At 37.2% G+C, this 15,393-nt stretch overlaps 1 protein-coding gene across 1 annotated transcript in view; it reads right to left on the minus strand.

Moving 5' to 3' along the window:
- The window catches only part of LY75 (lymphocyte antigen 75), a 47,715-nt gene that overhangs the window by 13,983 nt on the left and 18,339 nt on the right, over positions 1-15,393 (minus strand). Inside the window, exons 14-24 of the mRNA XM_061358643.1 lie at positions 13,246-13,327; positions 12,638-12,709; positions 11,138-11,261; positions 10,250-10,285; positions 9,796-9,971; positions 8,907-8,971; positions 7,597-7,673; positions 6,398-6,534; positions 5,321-5,426; positions 3,134-3,294; positions 2,346-2,475 (exon numbers count right to left, since the gene is read on the minus strand). Of these exons, the coding sequence (XP_061214627.1) occupies positions 2,346-2,475; positions 3,134-3,294; positions 5,321-5,426; positions 6,398-6,534; positions 7,597-7,673; positions 8,907-8,971; positions 9,796-9,971; positions 10,250-10,285; positions 11,138-11,261; positions 12,638-12,709; positions 13,246-13,327 (1,166 nt within the window). The remainder of the gene's footprint in view (positions 1-2,345; positions 2,476-3,133; positions 3,295-5,320; positions 5,427-6,397; positions 6,535-7,596; positions 7,674-8,906; positions 8,972-9,795; positions 9,972-10,249; positions 10,286-11,137; positions 11,262-12,637; positions 12,710-13,245; positions 13,328-15,393) is intronic.

The raw sequence follows: 15,393 nt of genomic DNA on the forward strand, positions 1-15,393 counted from the left end.
TTTTAAACTCTCATTTTCTCTATAACAAACAGAAAAAAACTGTCTGAATTCCCACAGATAAAAAAAAAAGTAATAGCAGATTTTGCTAATAATTATCGTTAGAAGCAAGTGTCTTTGACGCTTAAAAAAGAAAAATATATAAAAGAAAAAATAAGGATTACTTTCAGCCAATCTATTTTTACATACATTTCTCTCAATTAAGTTTCACATCATTTTATATTTGCTATTTTTAACTAACCATGACATAATGTTAAGAACTCTATTTGTTGAATTAAAAACATTCTACAATTTTAATTAAATACATTAACAGGAGAGAGTGCCTGCTCTCTGCTGCAATCCACCAACAGATAAACTTGACTCATTTATCTCCGTGGAGCATGTGGATTTATGATTACATAAATCTCATGGGCTATGAAACTTGTCTACGCACATCTTAGCACAGCACAGTCCCAGAATACCTTACTACATCCATGAGTATAGTTGGAATTGATTTTGCCTTCACGTGTGCTTAACTAATTGCAGAAAATCCACCTTGCAAAGGGAGGGGTATAATTCACTATTTATGCTCTAAGCACTGAGCATTATCAGCATCATACTTGAAGGCATACAGTTCAGTGATGTATAACAACTGCAAATACTAAAAGACGCAAACATTCCCATGAATGGCAAATTAACGCATGCAAACCAGGTAACCCCCCCAAACTTATACTCAATCAAAAATAAATTGGCTCTCCAAAAGGGAGAAAATCCCTGACATTTAAAATACCTCCAGCAGAAAACGATTTATGGGGATGGACAGAATCATATTAAAAATACCAGGGTGTAAGCGATTGATTGACTGACAGGACCACTTTCCAAAATACAGGTAAACAGAAACATAGGATTAATTTGATATTTACAGCTTTAAATAGATCAGAAAAGTGACAAGTCTAAAACAGGTTGTTTCAAGTGGTGTCTTGCTGCCAAATGCTTTCACTTAGTAAACAGCTTCAAAAAAAGAATCATGGAACCAAGAGTGCCATCACACGTCACCGGGTACTAAACTGAAACAAGGTAGTGATGGAAGTGTCCATTTCTGAAAGAAGCAATTGCCATCTGAAGAAATGAAATGTGAAATCAAATTCACACCTGAAGAAGTTCTACAAATCACAATCATGCCAATATTTCCAAGGAACAGGAATCATCTTTTTCTCTAGGGTAAAACCCCAGTCCAGGCTGGTCTGGACTCTCACAGCTGTCCCTGCACACTTCGAATGTGAACTATACTTAGATCCCTAATTCAACAAGGATTTAAGACCAGACCATACCAGGACACATTTGCTGGCAGTCCAAAAACGTTTCTCGTTACACCTTCTACAGCTATGGCAAAGAAGTGCTTCGTATTTCAGTCAGCCTGGACTAATAATATAATAATCTACACATATACATAATCAACCTCCTATTAATAAAAATCCCTTTTCCAATTTTTATGACTACCTCTCTTCCATCCAGACTTCTAATACGGACACTTGGAATTTCAGAAGTATTTGGCACTGAAATAAAGAATATTTTTTGCATTAAGGGTGGGGAAATATCTTTGCCTATTTGAGAATGAAGAAGGTGGGCATATTCTTCAGTGTTTTGCACAACTGCTGGTTTTCTTCGGGGTATTCTTGTGGGTTGTCTTGGGTTTTTTTTAGATGATAGCATGTTAGTGACTTAAAAGGATTATTTACATAGAGGAACATACTCAGAAGTGGGTATGCTGAACATTAGCCCATAGCACTAATTAAATGTGTATAACAGCGACATGTGTTTGATCTGATTCCAGTAACTGCTATTGACCAACCCACACAGCTACATCAGAGTATTATTTTTAGTTTAGATTAAGAAAACCCACTTACACCAACAGATCTGTATGAAGCTAGGGAAAGCTGCATCACCCCAATTCTGACAGCACTAAACCCCACATGGTATGTTTAAGTAGGGTGGAAATACTGTGAAGATTCCTTTCCAGGGCTTCTCACTTCTACAGTTCTGAAGAGTAAAAAAGGGTCACTGATATGACCTTTATGCCCACAGAACTTTAGAGCCCTGTCTGCTGAAGTATGGTTGCACCAAAACACAGAGTCTCTCAGAAAAGGAGATTCCCTCTGAACTGGGCTATGAAAAACAAAAGGGAAAATTCTGAATAACTGACAAAATAGGGCCCAGATACCTTTCCACACTCTGCCTTTCTAAAAATATACCTGCTCAGTCTCTCCTGATCTTTAAGTGCAATAACCTACATGCATTAAAAGGCCTCTTGCAACATGCATCTTTACTGCAAATTCTAGCTTTAATTTATTTTGACTCCTCAGACTTACCCATAGGCCTTTGGCATATACCCAAGAAATGCCTGTCAGCACAAGCAGTGAAATTCCATGTTCCAACATACTGTGATTTGGGATCATTGAGGATTACACCACACTGATTGTTAAATTCTTCATCAAAAAGCTGAAAACCAGAATCAAACAAGACATAAACAGACTTGCATAGAGAAGGGGAAGTAAGATGAGGCTAGGAGAACCTGAGCTGTCTGAACTTGTTTAAGAAGTTTCAAAGAAGTGGTGCAATACAGCTTACCTATTTTACACGCACTGGTAGGTGCCTGTACACAAAAGTAATTCATAAATTAAATACAGGGGAGAGTAAAAAAATTACTTAACACATACAATAAATCCTGTTTGTAGGTGTGATTTGATTACATTTCAAATGCTTCACCTGGGTTAGAGCAGCAAGCAAAATACCAATGTATAATGGCTTACAGATGCATTCTAAGTGTAACTGAATCAAGAATTACTGATGACACCTTTCTGATAACTGTCTTCATGCAGTCTTTAAATTGCAAATAGAAGTCCCAGAAGAGTCATTAAATAGTTGTTTCAGCTTTTCTTATTCACCCTCCAGTGTTTCGTATCTCAGTTCAGAAGTTGTCATCAAAATAAACATAAACAGAACTCCATTATCATCAGTCACCATGTTTGGAAATTAAAACCACTAATTGGGGATTTTGTCTGTTATAGATTTTTTGGGCTTTTTTTTCTTCTTTTTTTCTTCAATATTTCAAATTTCATTACTTAATAACCAAGAAAAGTCAAAAGTCAGAACTTACATCCAGTGGAATTTTCCTTAATCTTCCTGTCAGAAGTGGGTGAAAGTTACTATACAACAGTCTACTCTCATCTATCCATTTGTTTTCCCTTGTGCTGAACAGAAACTGCAAACCAATCCAAATATCTTTTGGCATACCAGGAAGCAAAGACGTTATATAATCTGTTGGGAAGAACAGTAAATGTACATACTGTAACAATAGTAAACCTCTGAAAAAAAGGCTTCACATAAACAAGATAATGCAAACCCCGTCTGTATTAACTTAATGTTCCTAGCCCTTTATGGTTGTGAAATGCTTATCATCCCTTCCTTCCATTACACCTTTCATGTTGATTTTATCTGAAAAGAGCAGAGGACTGGTATTTGTCCTCCAAATACTCAGCTGAGGAGCAGATAGTGGATTTAACCTGTTTCTCTGCCCACTACTTGGCACTCTTGTATCAAAATTTCAGAATCTGCTTTTCCACAGGCCTGCAAGATCTTCTGTTGTATCCTGCAAAGACAATAGAAGAGCTCCCTCCTGACCTCTTAACTGATGGAGAAAGTCTTATCTGCCATCTTCCCCTCCTATTGAAGTACACCATAAACTGGAAGCATTTCTTGGATTCTGGCAGGGTTTGCCCACCCCATCAACAGAGAAAGCAGGACAGGACAAAAGAAGTCAGGTTTAGCTGGGCGGGGAAAAAAAAAAATCACCCAGGAAACCCTTAAATCAGACCCCCTCTTACTGAACATTCTGGCACAAAACAACAGGCTTCAGTAACCCTCCAGGCACCAAAGACATTCACTGAACTTGTCTAGATTAGGAAGACAAATTGAAGCTATGTAATTAGCTACTGCTGACATGTCTTAACTATTGGCCACATGCCAGACTAACTGTAACCTATTTTCTGAGCTAGACAAAGCCACTGAAGATTTACATGTCAGAGCTGGCTAGCCACCTGATGCCACTGAGAAGAGTAGAAGCAGCCTACTGAAAGAGGCAGGGTGTTTTGGTTTTTTTTGTTTGCTTGGTTGGTTTTTTTGTTTGGTTTGGTTGGGTTTTGTTTGTTTGGTTAGTTTTTTTAAGAGGACTGCCTTCCTTCCATACAGGTGGCCTCCGCTGCAGGGCAGAAAGAAAAACAAATGAAACAACAACAGTTCCATATGCACCAAATCAGACAAAAGATCCTACTAGGTAATATTTTATAATGGCTGATGCAATATTAAAAGCATTCAAACCCACACAGGTGTATTTCTGTATGGTTACTCTATTTCTCCCCAGTAACATCAGTAAAAACCGAGTGCTATTCAGCTGATACCTGCAGGCACACTAGTGGCCTCATAGTTCACCTTCCATACTTCCTTTGGCAGAAGGTTATTTGCATATAAAGAAAACATGCACTGTGCACACTGCAGAATTCAACTGAGCAACTTCAGATACACCTGTAGAGAACTGTTAGCTATCCACAAGAACAGAGATGCCAATACAGCCATTTCATTCAGCAGCCAACATCACTGGCAACCAATGCCAACACCTTTCTTCCTCACTGCATTTACCTCACTGGCTCTAGTTTAAACAAGAGCTGAGAGGCAGGTGGAACAACTCCGTATTTTGCAAGCCCCCTGCTTTCCTTCCCCCTATCAGTGTCCTGGAGAGCTTGCAATTTAGATACGCTGCCCCATTAAACTGCCCAGCACGCTGAGACACAGAGGGTCCTACGTGATCCAGCAGGTGTCTTTTACTATCTCATTCCCGCACAGATAGCTGAGCTTGTCTTGGAAGGAGCTCCTAAGGGGATTTTCACAGCACAAAGTACAGTCTCAGTTATGTTTTAATGTGCAAAGCAAAACATGACAATTCTTCATTTGGTGGTGACCATTCTATTCTCAACACTTAGTGAAAGGGTTTTTTGGTGGTTTTTTTTTGTTGGTTGTTTGTTTTTGACTTTCCATAACAGGTTAGAATCATACAGAGAAGCTTCACTTCAAACTGGCCCAAACATTTGCTGACTGCATTTCCATGTTATGTTTCCAGTGATACAAACAAGAATAGACAACACATTTTTAATTGGTCTTAAGATTTTTAGAATGCTCCCATTATGCCACTAGATAACCAACTTATTTTATGCTCACGTTCTTAAGCAGGACCATACTGAATTTGGAAGATAAGCTGCATACTAAAAGTGCCCCCAGTTCACCATCATACCTTGCTCAGCTTGATTTGAGATAGATGGCAGAGAGCCTCCAAAAGTTACACACTTTTCATTAGCTGCATTAAATGTTAAATATTCGGGTTTCATCTTTAGAAAACACTGCAAAACAAACATAATGGAACTGATTTTCATCATGTTCTTAAACCAACCCTAAAAATTCACTTCTCACTTCCTGCAATAACATATAATTATTTTCCTTTAAAAGCAAGGGAACTAGCTGCATGCATTTCTTATTAAACAGAATAGCTAAATATAAAATGATCCCACTGACTAACTCCTCATTCACTGACGATTAGAATTCAGTAATTTTTAATCAGCTATATCAGGATCATATACTGTTTTAAGACTGAGAATTCACACATGAAGTCTCAAGTCAAGACAGGATTGGGCCATGAACCTGTATTGTAATTCATTACTTTTCAGGAGAAACTACATGGGAGCTTAAAAACTGCATTCTGCAATGGTGCAAATTAAATTTGCAAACCATGGCACAATGTAATGTGCAGATTTGATGCAAGGTCCTTCTTACATACAGAATAACGGTGAACCAAATAACAGGAATCAGTCTCACTAAGACTTTAGATGACTGCCTTAAAACATGGTACTGAAATCTACTATACCATGGTTTCTGACCTGTTGGTTAATTCTTAGAAGCTGCTTCTAACTCTTAAGTCCTTAAGGCGACTTGGAAGCAGAGTGTCTGCCAACTTGCTGCCTGCCTATGATTACTCAACAAGAAAATCAAGACACTTCTGCCACAGAAACCTCATCCTCTCCCTCCAAAGCAGAGCCCAGGATTAGACAATACAACTAGTGTTCTTGGACTTAAATACACGGTAATGGGAAAGTAAAAAACCTGAAAATTACTGCTTTGAAAGGAAGAAACTATCAATCCTGAAACAGGGACAGAGAAGTGGGGGGAGATGGTTTTAATCATATCATTTTCAAAAGCCACCTTCCAGTCTATTCTTAAACACAGGGGCTAGTTTCTCACCTCCTTCAGCAGGGCACTCCAGCTTACTAGACTATGAAAAATAGCAAAGGATGACTGATCTGTATTATCTCTGTACCTTATTCCGGAACTGATGCCAACCTTTAGGGCAACCTCCTCTGACTGGGCGGTAACTGGGATCGTGTTTCTCTAGTAAGGAGGCATTATTTTTTTCACAGATGAAGGGCAGTTTCACATTACAGTTAACTGGGTAGTCTGCAGAAATAAAAGTTTAAAAACAACAGTTATGGTAATGCCTATCAACCTCCAATTGCCATCCATACTTTCTGACATGACAAAGACCAATCTGAAGGGGAGCTCTTTTCAGTGCAACCATGGTGAAGTACTATGCAATCTAAAGCCATAAAAGTAACAATAGAGCAAAAGACAAACATAAATTATTTGTATCAGACAGTAATACAGTATTTCTAAAGATACAGACACTGATCCATTACTTCCATTAGTAACATTTCACAGAGGCAGACAACTTCAAAACAGAAAAATCATGAAATAAGAAGATTTTGAATATGAGGGCTAATATCATATTGTGGTATAGAGGATATGTGGTCATTAAAGCCAAAAGCAACCCTTAAATATCCATATGGAGAGTGTCTGGCCTATGCTGCTTTACATGGCTTCCCAGTCCAGAGCAATTTTTGGCTAATAGGGATGGAAACAGGTCAGCAGCATATAACCAATAATATGAAAATGTGCTTTAAAGTGAAAATTGTAGTAGACAGGAGGAACTATTTGTTCTTCAGGAGTTACATATTTTCCCCAATATAAAAGAGTGTTGAAAAAACAAAGTAAGAAGCTTCAAGTACCACCAGGTAGCACTTCCATTTGTGTACTTCTTCCAGTATGACTCCATTACAAATTTGCATCTTCAGATGCATATGTGATTGCAAGTATTCAGTCAAGCTTCTCTACCTAACACAACGCTAAGACTGAATTTCCTGAGGTCAGAATATGATGCATAAACACAAAAAAGGTAACCACCAAAACCAGATTTCACCTCATTGATGTTGTAAAAAGAGTGACAATTAATCTTAAAAATTTGTCAGCTGAATTCAGATTTGCCATCAAGAAATATTACCATGGCTTCCACCATGAGGAAGAAATAAATGATTCCCGATTCAATCAGATCATCAAGAAGCCAGTCACTTCTAATTCAATATCAATTTGCAATCAATACAAGAGTTTAGTCAGAAGAGTCATTACCTTTTTTTTTTTTAATGTAATAATGACTTAAAGGTGAAAATACAAGAACAGCCTTACCTCTATACCAGTTTTTTCTAGAAACATACCAGCAATCTCTCAGGAATCGATCATGGAAGCGTGAAAATAACTGTAAACTGGATATAAATATTTCAGAGTCAATCTCCAATCCAATGGATCTTCAAATGGAAGCTCTGATAGCAACAGAGCCAGTGCAAACAAAAATTTGGGCTGGTAACTGTTTCTAAGAGATGCCCTACAGCACTAGAAAGGACAGAAGGGGAAAAACTAGACTAGGAACAAAAAATGCGGTAGATTCAGTAGTCATGTACCATGCCCAAATTAACTTTGTTGAGGAAATATACAGAACAAGGGTAGGAGGTTATTTATCACCATGCTGAATTTCAGAACACTTTCAGGAAAAGTAAGGAAAATGGGCAATAGTCTATTCTATTTGCACAGTAATATATTTCCACAATATTTTGGAAAGTGCAGAATCTTCCTTGTAAGAAGGCCATGATCCTTTACTGCAGCTACAAATAGCAAAATCCAAGGTTTGCTGAGAGTCATCTCTGCTCCACATAAGCCCTCCAAGACTTTAGCATCATTTAAATGCAAGAGTGATCTCTCAAGCCCATTTCCCACTCCCTGTTCCCAGGTACTTTTGGGATATCCTCAGAGCCAATAGATAGCCCTTTCTTTTTTCTTTTTCTACCACTTCCCCAGTTTCTAACAGAACACTGTTGAGCTTAAAAATCCAACAAAAGCATTTTAAAGATCAATGGAATACAGTGGTCACTACGACCACAGATTTCAAGGATTCATGTCAAGACTAAGATGTTAAAGCCCAATATCGTGAAATCTAGAGGCTCTCATAGGCACACAAGAAACGGATTATGAATTCACTTATTAGTGTTATTATACATTAAACTTTTGATGTCTATAATGCTTCTAACAGGAATAGAACTCAATTTGTTAGCTAAGTGAAATATTTTAACAGTATTTTGAAACATACCCACTTTCTAATCATACACTCATGCTGTCTTAACCATTATTTGCTTTGCTCGAGCACTACACAGTTCTACTCTCTCTGGTTTAGACATTCTATAGTTTAAGTTTATCATGGCAAGAACATGTGCAGGTACACGCAAAACAGAAGCGGAGAGCAACAGTCACTGAATAATGCTGTATTTTTTTCTAGCTTGGTTAAAATTTTTTTTTACGTCTCTGGGATGACACAGAAGAGGTATCCCCTTTTACAAATTTTGGGATAAAATATTTTCCTTTGGAAACTATTCTATTTAACTATATTCCTAAAAAGCATACCAACAAAAGCTTTCAATAACGTATCTCATAATTATTCTACATACGGTGAATGATAACTGTAGCCATAATCAATAAACTTCAGCCACCACTTCTGTTCGCTGTTTGATAACTGTGGAAACAAAGAACAAAAAACCCCCAGTATTTTACAACCCACAGAGAAAATGCTCCAGTCTCTAACAAGGATAAATCAATGACAAAATTAATTTTCATTTATAATGTTTCTAAAATGTGAAGGAATTATTATTCTTCAGCAAAAGGATACAATCTGAGACAAATACACGAAGTAGATAGACCCCTGCACTTACTAGAAAAAGAAGCTGTATTTTCCACTGTGCTGCATAAAGCAAAGGAAATCTTGCAGCACTGTCTTAAGCATGTGCTAGATACATCATTCCCACAAAATTCTTAGCAGGAATTCTACCAGATAACTAGGACTTAAAAGGCTTTGGTAAGATTCCTTAAAAGAATGTACTTTCATGCTTTCAACACTACAAAACCATTCCACTAAAGTCTATCAGACCATCAAGCATTTCTAATTCATTCCTCTCATCAGCTGAAAAATGATGTGATGTCCTGTGCATAAAATTAAGAATGGGCACAATTGTTAGTGAAGTATTTGCAGACAGTGGGATGCTTACATGGTAGTCCTATCTGTTATGACATTCTCTGTTCTCCATTTGGAGGTTTGGTTTTGGCTTTTTTTTTTTTTTTACCGTGTTGTTAAGGCCACTTTTAAATTTAAAAATTCTTTTACAAGACTGACATTAAAATATTTTTAAAGTCTATTATTATAGTGCAAAAACTATTAAAACTATTAAGGCCAACATGAAAAAGAAAGAAATTAAGGATTAACATCTTCTTACAGTGCAAAAAAACGGCAAGAGAATTTCCCTATAGTGGAAAGTGTCTGTTAGATAGATTATACCCCCTTACCTTTTCTATTTGAGACAGTATTGCCCTGAGTTTGGGGTAAGACTCCACAGAGGCTAAATCACTATCATTTTTTTGACAGTAGAAAATAGCTTCTTGGAAGCTCAGGTTTTTATCTGGTACAAACCACAGCTCTGCTCCATCAACAACAAGTGGGGCTCCATGAATTCCGATTTCATCTATGCAGAAGAAATACCACACACATAAGAAATCAATTTTGAAAAAAAAGTCAGCTTTTTTTTTCTTTTTTTTTTCTGAATGTAGTAAGAAATTTCAGTTTGATATTGGGAAGAGCCGATACAGCTTGCACTCTCAGCTCTCTCAGAATCAAATTCTATCAGTCATGACCTTTGCCGGTATCAAACAGGTGTTACCACAATAATGACAAAACTAATAAAAGATACAGTCTTAACAACTATATACACATAGCAGAAGAATAAATAAAAAAAACATTTACCTGGTATATACCACTCAGGTGTTGTTGGAGTGCTACCTGTCCAGAGGAAAAAAAAGTAATAGTCACTTCAAGTTCACCTTCTAACAAGACTGGTCACCAGTAACGGAAGTGATGGATTATACTTTTGCTTCTCAGTATGCATGATGGATAAAACAGGAGAAGAAAGTCATACATAGGTTTGACAGTTCAAAATAAGCTGCTGTAAAACTAAAGGGAGTTTTGCATACCTCAGCCTTAAACATCTGTGGGCTTTTTCTCTCAAGCAGAATACAAGCATTAAAGTAGTGTATCTACCAATATCTCCCCACAACAAGAAAGTTTAATAAACTTGCTTTTTAATAAACAACTAAAGCATAAAAGTTTACTAGATTACAGCAGGTTTCATACTGCATGGAAAAACCTGGATCTGTGCAGATACGCCAGCCATTATTTTGTATTCCCACCCCTCTGTCTCACTGCAATGATGAGCTAGTACACCAGCTTTACCAGAAGGCGGCTGATTCACCTAAGGCTTACACAAACTGTACACTCAAGATGTCTGTGTTCATATAGTTATAAATATCACTACAAAAAATTAAGCAAAATCCACAAATGCTGCAACTCAGTGGCTTTTATCACCTCGCCTAAGAAGAAGCCACTTCTCAGTTTGTAGACAAGAAAGAATATGGGAGCTGTGATTTTGTTCATGGTCATTTTCTGATATAGCTTTGAATATTCTAAGTGCACACCTGTTTATGACAGAGGCGAGACATCTCACCTACTGTCCTCTTAACAGTTCAGAGAGGAAATATATTGCTTGCTGTTTCTGTAACTCAGCAATAAGGACAACTCAGTGGAAATGAATAATAAACTCTTTCATTTGAATAAATGGATGTAACTGCAGTTTACCTTTTGTTATCTGACAGACCCATTCAAGTTTAGCTTCACAATCAAAAGGCTTAAAGTAAAATTCCAGGTCTCTGCCTTCATGGAAATAAAATCTCCAAAATGATCTCCGTGAAAACTGAGAAGTCTGTATACAAGCAGAAACAGAGAAGTGAGTTAGTACGGCATAGGCCTCTGAAATGAGAAATGAAACTGTACTTAAAAGGTACTTCAGCAAAGTCAGTGTATTTCACTGTGGTGCTAGCCCCACAACTTATCTGGCAAAAAAAAAGAGCAGGTACAACTTTAACACTTCAACTACAACTCTCCATGCTAGCCAAGCTTGTGAAGCAATTAGGTAAAGGGCTTAAGGTCAATCTACACACACAAGTCTCTTCTTGCAATGTTGTTTCTTTGGGGGTTTTCGTAGCACACAAAGTCTCGTTGATGCTTATTTTTGAATTATCTGTTGCTGCTTGTTGCCCTGAAATTATTATCATGTCTGCTCAAAAGAAGAAACCATCTGAACTAGCAGAGAAATAATCTTTCCTATTTAAAATTATTTCCTACAATAAAACTTAAAATCTGATATCGCTCTTGGTGATCTCTCCAATAAGGACAATTTTCTATCACTTAGTGAAAGAACATGTCTATACCTAACAGGTAGGTGAGAGAGGTTACTATATTCACAGTGTTCCCTTCAAACTGCTCTTCTGTTGTCTAGAATTTTCAGTAGCTTAATGCTGACAGTTTCTTGGCCTGGTGTCATGAAGACAGCAGAAGAGAACAAGGGGAAATCATTGTGAACAGAAGCAAGTACCCTCTCTTCCAGTAAATCCTAACAGCAGAGGTGATTCTAATTAAGTTAAAAGAAAGGATGGTATTGGAATAATCTTATAAAAAGTCATATGATGTTTCAGAAAAGTTAAAAGGCCATTTTAAAATTCAAGCTATCAGGCCCAAATTAAGCAATGAAGAAGGTAATTAGGAATTAACCAGAAGGCCTGACATTTTGATTAGAAACTGACACTGCACTTACAGTCTATTTTACAAGTAAATAAGGAAATACACACAATAAACACAAGCACACACTATATCTTAGCTACTGCATTCACTTACTTTAGGTTGCAACCATTTTCTTAATTAGCAGTTCAGGAAAAGTTACTGGTAGGGCTCAGTCTGTTTTTTGCTTTAGACTCTGCTTTACATTAAGTGTAACATACAAGAGATACATAGTACAGCATTATGCAAGAGAGAATAGTGTTGTTATTAAAATATTTTGTAGTTCTAAAGAAGTCTTACAAAAGGTTATCATTAGCAGAGCACTTGGTTCATAAAAAACTGCTTGAAGGGAAAATTTGTAATAGGTGGATACTGATAAAGGGAACACTAGCAACTCTTTCACTATGCAAAGAAAGCATGTAGACAGTCAATGTAAGTTCAATATATGGCTGGTAAAAGTATTTTTTCCAAGTACTTCCATGTAAAAATATGCACACTGTTATAAAAATCCTTGAAACTAACCTTTAATGCAGCACAGTCTCTTGTATCATATTCATCTTCCAGATAATCGAGCGGCATAACAACGCTAGTTACCTATTGGATGGACAGGATGAAAGAATCATTACTTCATGGCTATTTTTGCAACAGTTACCCCAGAGATAACCACTCAAAGCCCACTACATTTATCACTATTAAAATGTGTGCTAAATGGCAGTTACTGGATCAGTTTTGAGTCTGTGTACCTGTTACCTGGGGGAAACTCACAATTTCAGGCAAATACATCAACTGCAGTGAGGAAGGTAACTTTGGAGCAGCCTGACTTTTCAAGGAGATAGATCAAAAAACCCTCCCCTCTGTTGTGGCATTGAAGACATCTTGTTTCCTACTATAGTTCTGTTAAAATATTTTAATGCAGTAGAGACAGAAATGAGATCAACCTTATTAAAGATCAAGTTTTTAAATGGAAATCTGTCTGGATGGCAGCTCTTAAGTGCACAATCTTGTTTTGAATTATTCAACTGTTGGAGGATCTACCATATTTTAACTACAATATTTACAAATTTACTTTCAATACAGTCCAAGCTGAAACAAATCAGGACATGATGCTTCCTGGTTAAAATTTAACTTACAGGTTTATCATCACTCCATTGCCAGGTTCCCAGAGAATCTGGACTCCTCTTATTCATTCCAATCCATATCCATCTGTCATTGCTGTAAATAAACAAGATAAAATCTTAAACCAAGTATATGGTTCAGCTCATTTAATAGAAAGACTGATCTATGCCACAGCATTACTTAGGATCAAGCAGCAAAACCAAAGGTTCACTACTGCAAGCTGCAGCAGTTCAAACTAGAAGTGTTAAGGGCTAGGACCTCTTCTGCACTTTTCTTGAAGATCTATAGGTTGTCTTTCCCTGAGCACAGACTAAAACTAACTGTATTGGGTAATTCCTTTGTTCGCTGCATCACCACTTCATCTGTTGTCACTTGATAAAAGGTTTCTTTTCTACACTTTTCTTCCAGAATCACACACACAGTGTTTATCTGTCTTAACTCTTTCTCTTGTCCATCTTAGGTCATCTCTCTCTACATCATCAGCTCAAATGTACTCTTCCTCAAAACACACAAAAACTTCTACTCATACAGAATAACTGATTTCACATACTCCTCAAATTTACCAGTGATATAAACAAACCAAGCATGGGCACACATTTCAATTATGCACCTTCATAAAAGAGGCATAGACATAAATGAGCACATAACACTACTGACTCTAATGCTTGCATAAAAGAATGTCAATTGATATTTCATCCCATTTTACAGGATTATGATCAGAACTGTATTTTTTTCTAGATTTTACTTTTTCATTTTTTTTATAACCAGGGGACACTTAAATTCAAAATTTCAGCTATGCTCCAAGATACAAAGCTGTCCACAAAAAATGGGTTTACAATGTAAATACTTAAATCTGCAGTAACAGCCTTTATCCTACTCTTCACTATTGCTTATGATACTGTACATTGTATTATAGGTAGTAGAAACACAATAAAACGTGCTAGCCAAACTGCCAGGTTAGTTCTGTATTGCAACCTCTGCTTCTCAAAGAATCAATTTTGTGCTACATAATGAAGTTTACAATAATTCACCCCAGTCTGCTACACTGCCCAAGAAAGACAACAGATACTTTACTGAATGACAGTACCAGCTGGAAGCAGCAGACCATGAGTTTGCTGTGAAACCACAGACTACAAGAAACCCTACTGCAACAGACCTGTGGAAAAGACACTCCGATCCAAATGGTCTGACAGTGGTAGTAAAGTACTGATGCCACAGTACAGGGCTCTGGTAAAACTATATAAGGAGCATTATTCCATAAATTCATGTTGTAGCAAATACAGAGAAGGAATTTAGAATATTTGAGGAAATGAGGTTTAGGTTATTAACAAGGATTAAGGATTTTCTTGTCTAGCCTTGACACAGAAGGACAGGGAAAGGATGTAATTTTTCTTCAGAAAACCCCCGAGAAGTTATCTGAGCAAAAGGAACATCATCTGTGAAGGAAGCACAACTCAAACAAATCTAGGCTTAAAACTGGAAAGAAATGCCTGACCAGCAGAGGTCAGAGTTTGAAAAGCCTTTGAGAAAAATTAGCGCTGACAAATTTAAAGTGATTTTAAGACAGAACTTGGAAAGTTTACAAAAATAATGTTATTACACGGAGGGATGGACCCAGGCTTATCTGCATAAGCAGTGTTATGAAATCAAGGTGCGATGTTAAGAAATTCTTTGGCAAGACTGTGCCACTGCCTTTCCATGTGTATTACAGTAAAGATGCTAAATTGAGCCTGAAATGGTTGACAGTGCAGCACCAACAAACAGCATGTTAGCCAGAGTATGTGAAGGGAAACAACACCTTATTTAGTAGGGTTCACACTGAAAGAAAAGCATCAGCCACGAACGTACCTTTTTTCTTTTCCCCTCTCAACTCCAGTATCAATTTTCTGACATTGGTGTGACAGTATGAGCACACTGCTGTGATCTTATCACACTGAATAGTCTTCTGGCTTTTAATGATATCACTAAGGAGCCTTTAAAGAACCTAAATGCCCCATAGAACTCCAGAGGGAAAACTGTGAGGCAAACACAGCTGTCAAGCACCTACGTGACTTTTGGCAATCTGCCTTTAGGATTTTATTTTCCTGTGGTTGTTCTTTTCAATTATGAATCAGACATTGCTTAACCCTCCTCCCCAAATCATCACCTACAGGCTTAGTGCA

This window comes from Neopsephotus bourkii, unplaced genomic scaffold (genome assembly GCF_033783945.1).
Source record: "Neopsephotus bourkii isolate Nb327-2 ecotype Australia unplaced genomic scaffold, CSIRO-AGI_Nbou_v1 NB_951, whole genome shotgun sequence".
NCBI lineage: Eukaryota > Metazoa > Chordata > Aves > Psittaciformes > Psittacidae > Neopsephotus > Neopsephotus bourkii.